At 34.2% G+C, this 19,062-nt stretch overlaps 1 protein-coding gene across 2 annotated transcripts in view; it reads right to left on the minus strand.

Moving 5' to 3' along the window:
• LOC106664096 (phosphatidylinositol 3-kinase regulatory subunit alpha) overlaps positions 1–19,062 on the minus strand; it is a 36,122-nt gene that overhangs the window by 3,692 nt on the left and 13,368 nt on the right. For both annotated transcript variants that reach the window (XM_024225988.1, XM_014389503.2), the window contains exons 2-7: positions 4,299–4,433; positions 3,642–3,855; positions 3,397–3,582; positions 3,193–3,321; positions 667–874; positions 200–421 (exon numbers count right to left, since the gene is read on the minus strand). In XM_024225988.1, the coding sequence (XP_024081756.1) occupies positions 200–421; positions 667–874; positions 3,193–3,321; positions 3,397–3,582; positions 3,642–3,855; positions 4,299–4,433 (1,094 nt within the window). The remainder of the gene's footprint in view (positions 1–199; positions 422–666; positions 875–3,192; positions 3,322–3,396; positions 3,583–3,641; positions 3,856–4,298; positions 4,434–19,062) is intronic.

The following is a 19,062-nucleotide window of genomic DNA, read 5'->3' on the forward strand; positions in this document are numbered from 1 at the left end:
ATTCGACAACTTTGGACCTCCATTTGAAATAATTTATGAATAGGAATATAAATAGTATACCTACGTTAGTTGATGGGTTTAGAAAAAAGTTTACTTCAAAAAATTATCTAAGAGTAATCAATGACTGACTCAGTGACTCGAGTGTTAAGTATAACTGGAATTTAAGTAATGCATCTTATGAAAATTATTAAGAACTCACCGCGTAATGTCGCCCCAATACCATTCTGCATCTTCAAGAGACAAGGAGTTGTTAGTAGTGATCGGTTGTATTGGAGGGCTTTCGATTGGAGGGGCTGTCGAAACTTTTCTTGGAGGTAGTGAAGGCACAGTTGTGAAATCAGGCAATGTTTCACCCCAATTTCCATGGAAAAGAAGAAGCTCAATAATCCTCATATGCTGTTCAGTATTGTACATCACTTGACTAAAAATAAATAGACATTAAAAGATAGATCATGGTATACAATTTTAATATTAGACATTATCAATTTACTTGATTATTGAATTAATTGAATCCCTTATTATAAGACACACGCACGCATGCGCACTACAATTTAATTTAAACAGTACATATTTACATTTTAAGTTCAATTTAAATCCCCACAAAATGCATGAATGGAGAAAACAATGAAAAAGAAATGGATAACAAATGTCTCCATTCTTACTTACATTATTCTTTCCCAAGGTGGACGCAAAAATATGTGGCAAAACACTTGAACAATAGTGGTAGGCGACTCTCGAAAACCTCTCGTGTACTGTAATTTGCAGATTCTACAAAGATGCGCAAGGATGTAGGACAAAGTCGACTTATGCTGTATGGGCAATTCCTCAACAAGGTTCAGTAGACAAGCAGCACACTGGTCATCATTTTTGATTCCTTAAAGACAAAAACAAGCAATTAAAAACAATTTTATTGATGTTAACCTTTATTCCTGTATTCCATTTTGAAGAAAATTATTTATATTTAAGGGGGGGGGGAATTGTAGCTATGATGATTGTTGGACAATTGAACGATTTTAAGTTTCTCATTTGTTTTATTAATATTTTTTATAGGGATTTACAACAGCAGAGGACATATCAACCTCCGAGTGTGGGAACAATTTTACTTAACAATATTAGGGTCACAAACAATTTTGAAAAAATTTAAATTTTGAGCCTTGAGTACAGTGTGCAACCAAGTTGAAAATGCGGAACATAACGTATGTTACTGCAAAAAATTTGAAAAGAACGGAAGACTTTTCCTTATGATAGATCAATGCAAAATTGCAGTCTTATAATTACAAATTTTTAATATATACAGAAAACTTCAGCGTTTATCGGGCTTTGGTCAACTGTATAAAACAAACTGGTTGTAGTTTGTGACTGCTGTAAATGACTAATAAAACAATAATTCAAATGGCTGAAGACAACAGGTCAATGGAAAAAAAATTGAGCCCACAATTTAACATTTTACAAAAACACATTGATATAGTTTTTACTATTTTTAGCTTTTAAATTTTGTTAATTTAAACAAAAAATTACCTTTGCTATCTCAAAATATCTTGCTTATTTAGTATATAGTCATTATTTTGATTTTTATTAAAACTTTTTCATGTTGTGTTCTGATCAAGAATTGGATGCTAAAAAAAGTTGTAGGCATTTTTTTGGAAATTAAGAAGGCATTTGACTCTTGACCATATAATAATAATAATTCAAAAGTTATCTAAAATTGGCATCAATGGAACTGCTCTTATCTTTTTAAATCATACTTTTCTGATAGGGCTCAGAATAATCAGATCTTGCTGTAGTAAACTATTATCAATTAAATGTAGGGTACCACAGGGTACAGTTTTAAGTCCTATATTTTCCTTATTTACATTAACGGTTTATTAAAATGGAACATTTCTGTAAAAATCTTTAGTTACTCTAATGACACTTCTATTATATATTCAGCTCCTTTTAAATTCAGAAAAACTAACATTATATTCTTTTATTATTATTTCCATTAAAACCATACTAGATTTAAACAAACATGAAATTATTTTATTGGAGAAACATTTGAAATTGTTCCTGCAAACCTCTTACTTTAAAATATTTAAGTGTACTGCTGGACCAACCATTCATAAATCCAGGATTTACCAAAAATAAATGCAACTAAATACTATAACTTTTCTTCTAACAGGATACTTAAATGTATTTATCAAAACTGAATTAATATCAGCAATTTCAGAATGTAAGTCAGTTCCAAAAAATTTATACATTCATACATTCTTGACTTGAGAGATTATGATTCTCAAAGTCCCCACCTCCTAAATTAATATTATTTTTTACTTGTTTTATTATAATAAAAAGACATGTTAGTTTTACAACTTTTGCTGCCCAGCACAAGTATTTATACTAATGGAAAGCAGGCTATAATGGAAGAATAACAAATTAGTTGTATAATTATGTGCTGATTTTTTTTTTAATTTGTTATTATTCAACTTGATATCCAAAAAACTGTATGAACTTTGTATTTTCCATTATGGTAAATGAAAAATGCATTATTATTATCATAAACAACTACTGTTTAGTTGAAACTGCAATATTCTTTCATAAAAGTGTTTGGGACAGGGCAGACCTGGTTAAGATTTTTTTAAAGCATGGTTAGTCCAAGATGTCACCGACAAAATGAGGTAAAAAGCTTGGTGGAACAGTTGAGTAATCAATTTAAACTACAATCATTAAGGTTGGACCAACAAACATGCTCATACATATGAGAAAATTGCTATGTTTGTGACTCGTTTTCTTGAAAAATACTTGCACAATTTAAATGAGACCTTTTGCAAAGTGCGCACAGTCATTTATTATACGACGTATAGAGCAGACAGAATTAGATTGTAAACAAAGGAAGTATGAATGTTAACAAGCAATTGTGAACAAAAATTGATATATTCTTTTCATAAAATGTTTGACACGAGGCAGAGATCTAGTTAAGATGTTTTTAAAGATAGATAGTCCAAACTTCACCTACAAAATGGGATAAAAAGCTAGGTGGTACTTTTGAGTAATCAATTTAAACTACTAATCAGTAAAATTTATTATGAAATTTTCTGAATAACAAATTAGAAAAAAAAATCACTACATACTAGTATAGTTATTTTGAGATAGCAAAGTTAATTTTTAGCTGTAACAAAATTTAATAAAATAAGATATTTTATAAAGATTAATACTTACTTGAAGCTTCAAGAAATCGGTCATACCATTGGACAGGTATAATTCTATCAGGTAACTCACGCAAAAACTTTTTAAAAATTGTTGTCACTGTACAAATATTGTAACACGTTAAATCTAGCCTACTTAGGTCTGAAAAAAAAAGAAAAGGTATACACATTTGTAAGCATTTACTGCAACATAAGAGGATGTAAATTCAAATCATACCTTCATTTACAGCTTCGCATAACTGAGTTATTTCATCAATAGGACCTTGAGTGCGATACAATTTATATAAATCGGCAGTAGGATCATTACGGCCATAACGTTCTATTTCTTGTGTGAACATTATCACAACAACAGGTGCTTTCTGTTCTGTAGGTTTGAATTGCACACACAATGCCATACCGAATACTAAAACACGAATTTCATTATTATATTGTACTCAGATTAAAAATTAACTTAACCCTTACCCTGGTACATCTGCTCCCTATAGGATATTGTTCTTAGATATTTTTCACATTTATCACATTTCTCCAAGTCAACTCCAGGAAGAAGTGGGGGATGTTCAGTGGGCTTTACTGCAGGTTCGCTTAGTTTGTCTGGTTTTTTACCATCATTTTTGGACAATTCATCTATACATAGTAAAATTGCCTCTTGGTGAAATTCGTCCTTGATACCCATTGTCTGAAAGAGAAATCGCAAATAAGACACTGTATAAATTTTTATTTTATAATTAAAGACTATTTTCTAAAAGCAAGTGTGGATGAGGAAAAACAATGTTTTATACTCTGGTCTGGAGAGGGAGATGAACCTGTAATTTGGTCGTTACCAATCATTTTAGTCTGCCTATCCTTGCTAGGCTGGTCTTCACTTTTTTTTTGTTCAATTGTAACTTATGATATGTCGCATAGTTGTTGCACCCATAGGGCATCGTTGGTTCAAGGCCTTCTCTCGACAAAGAGGACTCGAGGTCTTTCTTCTTGACCTAACTTGGAAAAATAGACTAAAATGATCCGTAACAACCAAATTACAATAACTTTTGATTATAGTTTAATATAAATTTAAAATATGAACTATTATTTGATAAAAATCATAGAATTATATATATTTTTTAATAATGGGTTTACCTCTAACGTATCTTTGTTGAGTCTAATCAAATCCACTCCTTTAATGTTTTTTGCCTTGAAAACATTAATATATCTGTATAAGTTAAGACTAGTCAGCAGTTCAACAACATTTGTGGTTGACCATTGAGATAAGGGCTGCAAAATACAAAAAAATAATAAAGGTATTAATATGTACAATAATGATAATAATAAAAATAATAATAAGCATATATTTTATTGCAAAAAACAATTGTATAACATAAAACTTAAAAGTAAATTTACATCATGAGAGTCTGTCTGCCAGAGTATTAACTATATTAGTAAATTGTTGTTGATAAGATGAAACTTGACTCTTCTGGTCTTTCCAACACTTCTTCATCTTCAGAGTCTGGCCTGTCAATTGGCAAAATAACAGACACCAATGAAGATGGCTCAATGTGCCTGATTAGACAAAACCAGAGAGTATAGGGAAGACACAAAATAATTGATGGAATCAACCTATAAAGTAGTAGTTTCTGCTGTGTAATGTCTATTTTTGTGTAAACAGAAAACTAGTAATAAACAGTAATAAATCTAGTCTAGTCATGTATTTGTTAGTAAATATACTATTTATTGTGTTATTATTTGAACCAAATATGTTTTTAATGACTGCCTAGAAAAGACAAAAGTAATCTTAATCAAGATTTTTGATGTTATCTTCTCCAGCTCAAATAGATCTTAAGGAAGGCAGGCTGTTCAGGAGATTAAACAGCCTTATCTTTTATAAAATGCGAATGAATCGACCCAAAGCAAAAAGATGAAGATGACGTGAATCATATAAGGGTCAAAGACTGTACAAAGTTGATATTTGGTCATCGATCAATTTAGACTGCCTATCTTCGGTGAGTTGGTCTGTCAGACACATGTTTGGCATTTCCCACTCTTCAGTGTGTCAATTAATTAATAATTAAGATCAATTCATCATAGGATACATTTTTATGCATTTACAAATAAAACAGGCTCTGAGGATGATGTTTTGTCATTTGTTGACAACTCTTAACTTTGTATAGTCCATGAATCTTATGTACCTCTTCCTCATCATCATCATCCTAGTTTATTTTCATAATATCATCATTTTAATTATTTCACACTTCATTATCACAAGTTTTTCCTTAAAATAAGATAATAAATCCCTCATTTGAATGGGACATGATCTACAAAATAAGCTTGATTACTATATTCATTGACTGGGAGGCGTACGACTCGTATTTGCCACACTAGCGGTTCTGGGTTGGAATCCTGGCAAAGCCCATATAGTTTTAATTGAGAAAAATGTGAAACAAGTATTGTAATGTAGATTGTCCTCTCATCTAAGACACTCATCAGTTATTTTGAGGCTAAGCCCTCCTGTATGACAGGAATTACTTTACTTCATCCATGAAAATCTTGTTCATCCATTTGCTGAACAATTGCATTTTATAAGATCTTAAGGCATTATTACTTAAATAGCTATTGTTTGCATCAAGAAATTTTTTAAAGCATTCTTCCTTCTTCCTTTCCTGTACTTCCCACCATGGTTGAACTTTCAAGTATTTCAGGTCTACCTTGTTTTTGAGGATGACTCTCATCAGAGCAGATGTTAAATTCTTCATCAATAATGCAACTATACGAGCTGTCAATCACTGAAAAGTTTTTTCCATTTAAATATTCCATCCTGACGCCTTTTTGGCGAGGTTGTAATATACCTTATCTTTTATTACGATGATTGCACAAAAAATAATCCAGTCGGGTAAAATCCTAACTTACATTTGTATCGTTTTTATTATTACAATTTTAAAATAAAAAGAAAATAATATAATAAAATTTATACTTATCCTAACCGATCAGGTATAAATTTTAAGAGAAGAAATACAAAGCTAATATGAGGTGCTGGCAGGCAACAGTCTGTCTCTGTGTGTTAAATACTAATCATTTTCAATTTCTCTTCACATTAATCATATTTTAAGAAGTTTGTGTTCTTTAACAACTCAAAATTATTAAAATTCCTTTGCGACAAAGGAATGGGATAAAGAATTTCCACCATTTAATGGGATAATGCATGATTACACTTTTAAAAGTGGTCATAAAATTCTATCTAGTTGTTAAACAAAATTAAACACATTTAAAATTATTTTGTCCTGTTAATTTAGACGAAAACATCCCATTGTTGCTTATCATTGAAATATATAGTTCAAATTCAATGGCAAAGTATCAGCCAAATAATTAAGTGGAAGACTTTTTTTTTTTGTTTTTAAAGGTTTTTAATTTTGCAATTTTAATTGGTTTATTAGATTTTAAAAGCAGAATAGTAAATCCTCAGCTTGGTAATACAAAATCATGTACTAGCTAGTACAAATTTTAGTAGTAATCGTATTACAAATAATTATTGAATAGGTTGAGTGTACAGCTATAGAAATAATTAATAATTAAATAAATAATTTTCTGAGCAAAAGATTAAACAAAAATCAACACTTTCCAAACGAAAAATAACCGAAAATTCCACGTCTTCGATTTTGGCTGGTTTTTAAGTTGTTCTATTTCAGAGTTTTTATTATTAAAATAAATAGTAAAAGCTATTCTTACTTTTTGCAGTTTTTAATCAGCTTCCACAGCTTTAAGCACGAACAAATGCGTTAATTCGTCGGTGTTAAGTGTTACAAAAAGTTTATATTTAGAGGATAGTCCTTTTTTCCCTAGTCAAACTCTATAATGTAAAAACACGTGTTGACGTCAACATTGAACTTCTGAATTTTAGGCTAATCGACTACCACAATAATATTCAAAATAGCCCTAAAATAATTTTAAAAAAAGGATCTAGACGGCATTTCCTCGAGAGCGGCAATAACAAATCAAGTTATGAAGTCAATATCCCTAGTATGGTCTATTACGGTCCCTTTCGGCCACCCGGATTAATTTAAACCGAATTCGAAATTCATCGAGTCAAATTTCAAATATGTACTTAGTTTTGTAACGTTTTAGGAGGGTACGGAAAAGTTCAGCTTGCCGACGCCCTCTCTCCCTACTTTCACCTCTAATTATAAGGTGTACATCGAAACTGTTTTAAAATTTTGTATTCGCTTCGAAATCAAGTTTATTTTTGGCTCTTTTCCGGTAATTTTTAGAGCTTCTGTTCGTTAAGCCGCTCATTGTCGACTCCCTCGCAATACGAAGGGAGAGTTGATATTGAAAATTGCCTTAAGGTCCAAAGTGGCAACCATCTTTCCACCATGGCTAACGTAATTTAAACGAAAAAAAGTCAATAAGCACATTAAAATAACTCGATTTATTGTCTAAAATATTTTGGAAATGTGAAACAGCCGCATTATATGCCAGATGAACCAGTCGCTTACATCATCTCCGGCCTATTAATGTATTAGATGGCGTTTAAAATCTTATTTCACGCTTAGTTTACAACTACAATCTACTGTATTCCTTATTGAAATATTTTATCCCAAAATAACTGTTATTTAAATATTCTAAGAGTTTAAAAAAACCAAGCTTCACGTCTGCTTGTATTCTTCACTAACCCACGCCGAAAGAAATTATTGCTGCGTACAAAGATTGCTAATGTTTGTTTCTATTATTTCTTTCATTTTACCATTCCATGTATATCAGTATTTCTTTTTGTTTTCTATGTATATCAGTTTTTTCTTTTTTCTTCTTCTTTCGTTATGCGTCAGTATTGCTTTTTCCTTTCTATGTATTATAGTTTTTCTTTCTTTGAATATCAGTTTTAATTTTATTTCTTCTCGTTGTATGTCAGCATTTCTTTTTTCATTCTCCGTATTCCAGTTTTTTCTTTCTTTGTATGTCAGTATTTCTTTCTTTCTCTGTATGTCAATATTTCTAGTATTCTTTCGTGTATGCCAGAATTTATTGTTTTCCCTATATGTCAATATTCTTTATTCTTCTTTCTCTGTGTGCCAGTTTTTCTTTTATTTCTTCTCGTTGTATGACAGCATTTCTTTTTTTATTCTCCGTATTCCATTTTGTCTTTCTTTGTATGTCAGTATTTTTAGAATTTATTGTTTTCACGATGTCAATATTCTTTATTCTTCTTTCTCTGTGTGTCAGTTTTTCTTTTATTTCTTCTCATTGTATGTCAGCATTTCTTTTTTTATTCTCCTTATTCCATTTTGTCTTTCTTTGTATGTCAGTATTTTTAGAATTTTCTTCTTCTTTCGTCGTATGTCAGTATTTCTCCTTCTTTCTCAGCATATCTGTTTTTCTTTTTTTCTTCTTTCGTTGTAAGTCAGAATTTCTTTTTCCTTTCTCTGTATTTCAGTTTTTTCTTTCTTTGTATATCGGTTTTTTTATTTTGCTTTCTCTATATTTCAGTATTTCTTTTTTCTTTCTCGGTATTTCAGTTTTTCTTTCTTAGTATGTCAGTGTTCTTATTTTTCTTTCTCTATACGTCAATACTTGATAGTTTTCTTCCGTGTATGCCAATATTTATTTTTTTCTCTATATATCAGTACTTATTATTTTTCTTGACCGTATGCAAATATTTCTTATTTTTCTTTCTTTGCATGTCAATATTTCTTACTGTTCTTTCTTGTATATCAGCATTTGTTACTTTTTTTCTCTGCAAATCAGTATTTCTTGTTTTGCTCTGCTTGCAGATATTTTTCCTTTCTATGTAAGAAGTATTTTGTTTTTGTATATATCGGTAAGTCAGTTTTACTTGCCTTTATATGTTTGTAGGCGACTAATTTTAGACTGTTTTAAAGAAAATTGTTTCAAGCCTGCCATAATAAAACATGCCGTTCGATGAATTTCTAATTCACTGTGACCTTTAGACCGACTACCCTTGAGAGAAATAGTGAAATGATCAAGCTAAATAAACAAATCATGGACTGTAGAAATAAGTGTTACTAATCCGGGAAATGGTAGGGGGCCTGTAGGCGCTTCATATTTTTCATTACCTCCAGAATCGAAATAAATATCTAATCTATATACCGATTATTGAAAATAACATCGAGGGAAAAAGGACGGCGCACAATTTACGACAAAAATCTGAATATAAAATTCCATACAATGCGAATATGTGTGAGTATAATATGAATATGTATTGCAAATGACATTCTTTACAATGATATTTACACAAATAACATTAAAAACTCATTACATACCAAAGAAAATCTTTAATTTTTTATGAAACATTTCACTCAGTATTAGAAGTTGTTTATTAATGTAGTAAAAGTTCATATGCGGACCCTGGTTCAACCGTCTGACGACAAAACAATCTTTAATATGTGCCTGTTATCTTGTCACTTTTTGCAGTCTTGCGCATCAACAGATCTACGAACAGTTTATTTCGACTTCTCATTTGGGCTCAAATTTCCGTATTTAGTAGGGAAATCAGCTTCATGAATGACTGTTTAAAAATCATTTAGAAACAATATCGATGTTGCTATGATTCGCGTGCGATGTGTGTGAACGGCATCGGCCTGGACAACGCGACAACACGAATTGACATAAAAATAAAACGAATGGACAAAGTACAGGACAGAATATTCTCTAAGCCTGGTTTTGAAAAATAGTCCTGCCGTTCCCGAAGGGGTTTTGCATGAATGACTAGATAATTGACGATATTTGGGGAGAATCCTCTTATGCCAAACTTTCGACTCGTTATTTAGTCATCATCGAGCATACAATAAAATATCTAATAGTATCGAAATGCGTTATAGTTCCAGACTGAATTCTTGTAAATTCAGAATAGACTTTCTCTCTACTGTACATCAAATACGAGAAGCTAACGACTTCCATTCAAGTAAGATACTAAGGATACCTGGACAGCAGACTGATGGCCTCCTCTTAGTTGACGAGACTTAAGTTTTAATTCCCCGAAAGAGACCCATGGTCCGCTGGTATGGTGGTCACCATTAGGCATGGGTAAATTCAACTTCAAGACACTGCGATCGCTTTATAAATATGGAGAACTGTGAGGTTGTGCCATGCCATCCAACATCCAGTGCATTTACTTATACCTAGCAGACTGACGACGAATCCCCACCGATGACATAAGATCTAAACAGAAGACTTCTAGGACTGAAATCTGCTTTGTCAGCCAAACTATACAAGATATCAGCAACAAGGAGCTACCGACTTCTACTAAAGTCAGAGTAGTACTATACCTAGACAGCAGAGTGACGTGGAATCCCCATCAAAGACATAGACAAGTACAGGACAGGCGAATTCTAGGACGGATATCTGTTTTGGCAAACAAACATTGTAGAAGACATTACTGCCACGATTTTGGACATATGGTGAGGTACTGGGAGGGAGGGGTGTACGCCAAGCCATCCAATATCCACGCATCAAATCTTTCTCATCAAAATCCTTAGACAAAGTCAAAGTTCCTTATTACGTTTCAAAACCTCACTATGACAACAATACTTTTGTCTACGAATTGTTCCGACCCTTCTTTCCAAAAGTTCAACAAAAAAATTCTCGATCCTAACCCCACTTTCCTACCTTTAAAGGACGATGGACTCGACCACCTCAGGTCCCACACTGAGTGCCACATTTGTGGCCTCCGGCTGCAGTACTGGCCATGGTTGAACAAGAGAAAAATAAATACACGGAGATATTTATGTATTTTGATGTGTTCAGGCTACAAATAAATTATTTTTAAAAATCTAAGGAATCTTGTAAATTGTTTAAACAACGATAAATGAAATAGACGATAAGTTAAAGGCGAAAAATTAATTTTATTCTTTTTAAAAAGCCTGAAATTACGAATTTATGGTATTCACGAATATAATTACCGGTGAAATACAATTAAAGTCAAATGATTCAAATACAGCGTTATTTATGTGTGATATGGGCAGGGTGTATTTAAAAATCTACTGCATAATTTAATTAAAATTCAAGCGTTAATATGGATCGAGCATAATCGGGCGATCACCATGATTAGTCACCAACTTAATACGTATTGGTTTGCAATTTTAATAGACTTCTCATGGTCCCCAAGAAAGGGAGGTTTTGGAAGATGAATGTTAGTAATTTACTTTAAAGAGTTCTGAATATTGTAAGCAGATACTGCCAGGCGTTGGAGAACGGAAAATATCCCAACAAATTTTGTTTTCCAATCCTCGAAAAAAGAAATACAATAAATAAACACATATTCGTATTCTGGAACTCCCGTAGGAACTGGAGCGATGTTATTAATAATAGCGAAATAAATTTGCGGTGTCAGCACAGAGAAAAGCGCGTTCGTCCGGTCTGTTTTGGTTAGTAGGGAACCAACTAAACAAAAACATTTTTATTTGGATTTCATTGTATCTTATATACAAGCCATTCTCCATCATATCTGAGAGCCGTGTAAAAAAACATTTTCATGTCTGTAACGAAAAATTGCCGATGGACTTTCAAGAATAAAGGAACCGTCGAAACTTAAAAAACAAATTGGTGTTTTTGTTTTAGCAAGTTCGAATCAACTACAACACGTGAACATCCAAACTTGCTATTTCGTGATATTAAGCTACAAAAATATTTTCAAACGTTTGACAACCTAAACAGTGTGTACGAGGGCTAAATCTCCATAGAGTTCGTTCGGTTTTTACCTCTAAAGGTAAAAGAACTTTAAACGCTGACAACCTCCACCGGCAACTGGACAATTTACTTTTGAGACAGCGTCGGCTGAGTGGTAAAACCATCCAACTTTCATTTGCCAAGTTAGAGGTCCTGTGTTCGAATCCCAGCACAGCCCGTGAGATTTTAATGGAGAACGATATGAAAAAGTATTGTAAAGTGGTTCTGACCTATCGTCCGCGACACCCGACCCAAGATAGACCCCTCCTGTTGACTAGTTAACCAACGGTTTATCTTGACTAAAAGATCTGGACACTGTGCACAATAAAGCCTTGCGGTTGAAAAAAGGTGCCGCGAAGACTTTCGCCTATTCCTAGAGTTAAATACTTGTTTTGACCCTCTTGAACTAAGAAGGGAGATAGCGACATTAACTACATAATATGTAAGCGCGGCTCACTGGAGGATGCAAGAAACCTCCGTCCAGCGGCTCAAGACACTTTTGTGTGACCGTAGAGGATATATGTACCGCAATATTTAACCGGCCGGTAGAATACCAGTTGAGATGTTAGGCCTGCATGAAAAGGTGGCCGAGGTATAATTAAACTTCCTGGGAAGTAAGGTAACAATGGCATCAGGCAATCAACATAGATAGTGAGGTAGGGGCCACAAAGGAATTAAGGAACATGGCCAAGGCCAACATTGTCCTACTAGTGGACACGAATGCTGCGATTTAGCTGTTACTAGCAGACATCAGCCCGATCATTCAGTCTCTGAAGATGTAAAAAACTAAGTGGCCTGTCAGTAAAGGAAACTGAGTCGTGATCCAGTAAGTACCTGATCAATGAAGCCTGCTTGATAATGAACGAACCAATGAACTTGCCAAGAATAGAGAACCTATTAGCCCAACACATAGATTAATTAAAGGCTCCTTTAAAGAGATTTACAGAGGTTTGCACAAGCGCAGGGCCGAAGGAAAATGTGGTAAACCCTAATAGTTTTACCCTTTGCCGCGCACACTGCACCGGAGAAATGTGGCTTGCTTCAGGATGGCAAAGGGCGGGATTATTCAGGATCGGTTTCTTGGACCAAGAGACAAGTGTAGCAACCATTTTATCTATTTTTCATAGCCAGTAATCATGCTCTTTAAAAATAAGTTGTTTTCTAGGCGACGTCACAGCGAATCACTAATAAGACATGCGAGCAGGGTCTAAATACTCTCTCGCGGCTTTTTATCTGGCTCAAACGCGTTTCCCCTTTCGTCATCACCAGTGAGAAACCCAGATCCAGTACTATGATCAAGTGCCCTTCAGTTAAACATCCTTATAAGTTTGATCGGTTTGCCTATTTTTTGGGGAGGCGAGTCAAATAAGTATTTCAAACCTTTTCTCCACTGCAGCCTATATATTGGGTTGTCCGGAAAATAATGCAGGATTTTAAGTTTTCATTAAAAAAAATCTATATAAAATATTCTGTTTACGTTTACAGGATTACTCATTTGTATGAATGTCAACACTTATTAATCCTCTTCCAAATGATATTGTTTGTTTACCTCTGTAGCATTCCGCTACTTGGAAATAATTCAGTCATCCTTATAATGTCAAAGCGAGAATTTCGTACGATTTTCTTTTACGAGTTTAAACTCGGCCGAAGCGGAGCCCAAACGGCTAGAAACATTAACCAAGTCTGGGGCGAGGGTTGTGTTAATGAGTGCACTGTGCAAAGGTGGTTTAAAAAATTTCGGGAGGGAGATTTCAGCCTTGAAGATGAAGAAGGTCGTGGAAGGCCTTCCTCTCTTAATGATGATGTTCTGCGATCAGTGGTGGAAGAAAACCCCAAAACAACTGTTCGAGAACTTGCAGAGCAACTCAAAGTCAGTAAAACGACCGTCGCTGACCACCTCAAGGCGATTGGAAAAGTGAAAAAACTCGAAAATTGGGTTCCACACTCATTAAACGATCGCCAAAAAAATCAGCGCTTTGATGTTTGTGCATCACTTCTTTGTCGAAACAAAAATGACCCATTTCTGGCCAGAATTGTTACATGTGACGAAAAGTGGATTCTCTACGATAACACTAGACGTTGTGGACAGTGGCTCGACAAAGGAGAAGCTCCAAAGCCCCCAACTCATCAAAAAAAGGTAATGGTTACGGTATGGTGGGCTTCATTTGGTTTAATACACTACAGCTTCTTAAATCCTGGCGAAACCATCAATGCTGAATCATACTGTAACCAAATTAATACCATGCATCAGAAATTGGCAGTAATGAAGCCCTCTTTGGTCAATCGGAAAGGGCCCATTTTGTTGCATGACAACGCTCGACCACATGTGTCACGTGTAACGTCACAAAAATTATTGGAGCTTGGCTATGAAACTTTGCCTCACCCACCCTACTCTCCGGACCTCTCGCCTACTGACTACCATTTTTTTAGACACCTGGACCACTACTTACAACACATAATATTCAAAAATCAAACGGAACTGGAAAATGCATTTATTGACTTTATCAATTCTAAAAATTCTGAATTCTACTCAGACGGAATTAATAAGTTACCAACACGTTGGGAGAAATGTATTGAGAGTATGGGAAATTATTTTGATTAAAGAACATTGCTTTAAAGTAACTAGTTTCTTTTTTTTTGTTTAATACCAAAATCCTGCATTATTTTCCGGACAACCCAATAGGTCTATTGTGCTAAAGTTTCCCCTTTCGTTATCCTCAGTGAGAAACTCAAAGTAGAGGGATCAAGTACCTATCAGTTTAACATCCTTACAAGTTTGATCGGCAATGCCTATTTTTGGAGGTGGACGGGTCAAATAGGATTTAGTTAGATTCTGGCTCCTAGCAGCCCTGAAGATAGACGCAAATCCCCTCTCGCATCTTCAGTGAGGCCGAGAACCCAGGTCTAGTAGGCCATCCATCAAGTGCCGATTAATTTAATACAACGTGCAAAATTTGTGAAAAAATAATATACAATTCCTTTTCCTTTCCTCTTATATTGTTCTGAATTTCTTTTTTGTACCCAGGGTTGGTGTTAAAAATGCTGACCTCATAAAAACGCAAGGTAAGCTTTTGAATTTATTTGATACTTAATGCCCATGCATTTCGCCGGTTCTTCAGAGCTGCTAGGAGCTAGAATCTATCGGAACAGACCGAAACACATAGGAAATGAATAATAATTAAATCTCAAGACTGATCGTTGCGATTTTTTTAGTTCAATTTAATAATAAAGCAGGCAACTAATAAGATCGGTTGATATTTAATGGTTTAATTAATTATAAAAATAAATGAGATACGACATAAAGTCAAACAACAAATTCAGGATAGTTAGGAGATCAATCAAACAAGTGAACTGTGATGGTTTGAAAAAAAATATTGAGACATACCAAACTTAAACATTGTGCGGCATCTAGACTCGGTGATATCTCATTTCTTCCGATTCAAAGACGGAAAGGAAAATAGATGATTAACCGTGTGCCAGACAACATTTATTGACAAAAATAAATCGCCTTTACGACCGGTTACGCGAATATTGTGTTTCATCATAAATCACCATGCGATAAGTGTCTCCAAGCAATTATAAAAAATCAAAATCGTTGGGATATCAATTTTCATTCAAATTAAACCATTTATAGGCGACAGAATCGTTAAAAGTTGACTTTTATAATCGCCAGGCGATAAACTTCAGGTTGAAAGCCTGTGAGTTCAGCATGGGTTGGGCAGTGAGCCCTCTCTTTAAGTTTTGCCTTCGCTCTAACGACTCAATTTATTTAAACTATACTTGATTGCTGGTGGAACAACAAAGGTAATTTGCTATTAATGTACCATTTTGGATCCGTGCCGAGGCAAAATGTTCTTGCGGAACGGAAACCAAAACGAACAAGATGTGTTCAATACGAATCAGTTCATGAAATATCGTTACATAAGAATAAATAATTTAAAAAAAATGTTTAGTAACCGGATCAGATTTTATTTCTTGGAGTATGAATTGGACATAAATACAAGCTGCAAACTTGTTTTAATGAGAAGTTTTCTAGTTGAGTGGATGTAAATTTGCAATCAGCGTTTTCTCGATTCTTTTCTTATAATCATTTGATTATGTGTAACTGAAATAACCATTATTTACGTTATATTTTCAATTGAAAAAAAGGATTTTTTAAAATTTCCACATTAAGTTATTGTTTCATTATATTTATCCAAATCGATCAAATGTACGTTGGAAAATGAATGCAAGGTCGAATGTCCCTTACACGTAGGCTAATTTGACTCGTCTAAATGCAATAACCAACAAGGCACATTTCAGAGGGTCAGAGATATTTGTGACATGTATTTACTTTCTTCGTCAACACTAGTGCTATTCTCATCGGTCAAAATGTAAATGGAAGGTCAATGTCATTGTCAAAATCGCCCACGCCTCGATTAAAGAGAAAAAGGGCGTTTTGGAATCGGATGAGAGCCCAAAGCGACTATAGGTCTAGGTCAGACCCTATATGACTCAATAAAAAAAAATCTTTCGTGTTATTATCTAATGAAAGGAATCAGGAAGCTCGCAAAACAAACAAGGCTTATTTTCTTTACAAGAGTCAGTCTATAAACATTTAAACAAGGTTTCGAAAACACTCCCCCCAGGACGAGCGGAGCTTACAGACGAATGAAGTAGTCCACGTTTCTTCGGACAAGTAACGACCTCCTCAAAATCAATATGCAAGCCCGATGGTAACTACCTGACCACAGCCGCATCTCAAGTCCGAAGATTACGGCAGGATATTGTCTAGTCTTTTTCATCTAAAACTATAATATGCCAGTCAGACATTGCGCTTAAAACTATTCACTTTCAGTTCGTCCTAGAAAAAATATAAACAAAATAGTTTGAGGATTAATTAATCCGTTTTTACGATTAGGAAATGAAACGAAGTAAATCTTTCTCCTTCCCTATATGAAACAAAATACATCACAGGTTTCATCCTAACAGTTTTGCTTGCTTACTAGTCAATCAGGAATTATATTGGGTTGTTTCACATGAAATGTCTGTTTTTATTGTTTTAGAAATTTATTCAAGATGCTGTTTTCTATTTCTTTTTGTTTATACCGATTATCACACGCTGTATTTTGTGCCCAGACATCACTATTCGTTTAAAGCGATAGTTAACGAACGGCTGGAGATACCGAATTGGAAAACCGGCCCATCGACCAAGCCCTCAGGCTTACTATATCAAACAGTTGGAGGACTCTCAACACAACCGAATGCAAGTTTCATGGCATTTAAACAACATTAGAAAGGTCGGAAAAGCTCGGTTTATAGAAACAACGTGAGCTCACTGAGCGGCAGCAGTTTGAAGCGCCATGAAACTTGGGTTTCGATGCTTGCTATACCAAAAAAAACCGAATCTATTCTCAACACTATGAAAAATGGGTTGTGTATGATCGCGTCGGTCAGGTCAGTGGTTAATTATCTACAATAGGACATGTCCAAACCGAAATTACATCAAAAATTTTTGATGGCCATGTAGTGGTCTATGGCTGGAGTACTTCTTTTACGAAAGGACATTTGCCAAACCCAAATTAACACCCAAATTTTTTTTAGATACCGTACGTTGGGTCTATGCCTCGAGTCATTCGTCAGTGGTTGATTGTCTACAAAAGCACACATGCCAAAACCAAATTAACGCCCAAAAAACTTTCGGTGACGGTATGGTGATCTATGGCTGGAATTAGTCATCAGGGGTTGAATGTCGACGCAGAGATGCCAACACCAAATTTGCACCAAAAACCTTTGCGGGACCATAGGTGGCCTACGGCTAGAGTGTTTTATCAGTTACTTGATTACTGTTCTGCTTCTTTTTCAGTTGATTGTCTTTTCTTCGATGGTAGATTTGGACAAATAAATACGAACTGGTTCAACCAACTTATTTATTGATGCCAATTTGGCTTTGGCATCAATAATTAATTAAATTAAATTGGTTGAATTTGGCTATTTATTTGTCCAAATATTTCATCAGTAGTTAAATGTCTACGAGAGGACTCTTGCCAAAACCAAATTAACACCCAAAACCTTTTGGTGAGCGTATGGTGTAGTGTATGGGTAGAATCATTATTCTTTTTTCCCTATACGTGAGACCATCTATCATAGAACTTATTACATTGAAATTCACCAAACGCATCCAAAATTTTAGTAAAAAAAACCTTCATTGATCTATAGAAGGAAACTCCTACACGACAACACCAGACATAATGTTTCAAGGAGGCTTTGAATAAATTAAAGGAGCTGGGCCACCAAGTTCTTCCGCACCCACCTTATTCTCCAGGCGTGTCTCGATTTCGGAATTTGGAGTTCATTAAACGATTTTTTTTAATGATACACAGGTCGAGAATGTCTTTTTGATTTCTGGAATATAAAAATTACATTTGATTTCATATACTAAGCAATCTGTACCGTAAAAATTTCATGTACATCCCGATAAATTTTGGGCTACATGTATATCGACAGTTGTGTTGTGACGGTTGTTTATACAAATATAATTTAAGCAAGTTGTCTGTCTGTTTGCGCCCCAATTAGATTGAATGAAGCTCTTAGGGTCTTACTAAGCTTCCGCCTTTCTAAATTTCAGGGAGCCAGAGTGTGTTTTCTTTAGCACGAGTTCTTCCTGTTATTTCCAAACAGATTCTAGCTAAAAATTCCTTGGTTGCGAAGAAGAAGAGATCATTACACATAAAACAAAAAATTGAAAAAGTCGAGTCCATTTTAATCGAGATTCTATCATTTACAAAGGGGAGAATTAGAAGAAAAAGTAGTCAGAACGAGTTGAATTTCAATTCTAACGTCTAAAAACAAGTGGTTCAATTAAGTGGATTGTTTGTTCTCGCTTAAAGTCCTTTGACCTATGTCAAGGTGTACATTATATCGATTGCTGAGTTTGAGTAACTGTATTCCTACGTTGTATTATTTTATTTACGGGTTTTGCCATTTGAGTAGGACCTCTAGCCAAAACCATTAGCAAATTGTCGCAAAAGTATTTTTTCAATATGTTAAAAAATGAAAATCAATTGATATAGAGCAAAGGTTCAAAAAAATATTCGTAATTTTAATGTATAACATATGTATAAAATAAATAAAATTTTCGAGTAATTTATAAGAAAAATTAGAAAAGATTTTTTTTAAAGTAAAATATACACGAGGCGCAATAAGTTCCACGATCAATAACGGATAGTACATGATTAAGTCGTGTGGTTGA

The sequence above is a fragment of the Cimex lectularius genome, unplaced genomic scaffold (assembly GCF_000648675.2).
Source record: "Cimex lectularius strain Harlan isolate CLEC.00 unplaced genomic scaffold, Clec_2.1 scaffold82, whole genome shotgun sequence".
Lineage (NCBI taxonomy): Eukaryota > Metazoa > Arthropoda > Insecta > Hemiptera > Cimicidae > Cimex > Cimex lectularius.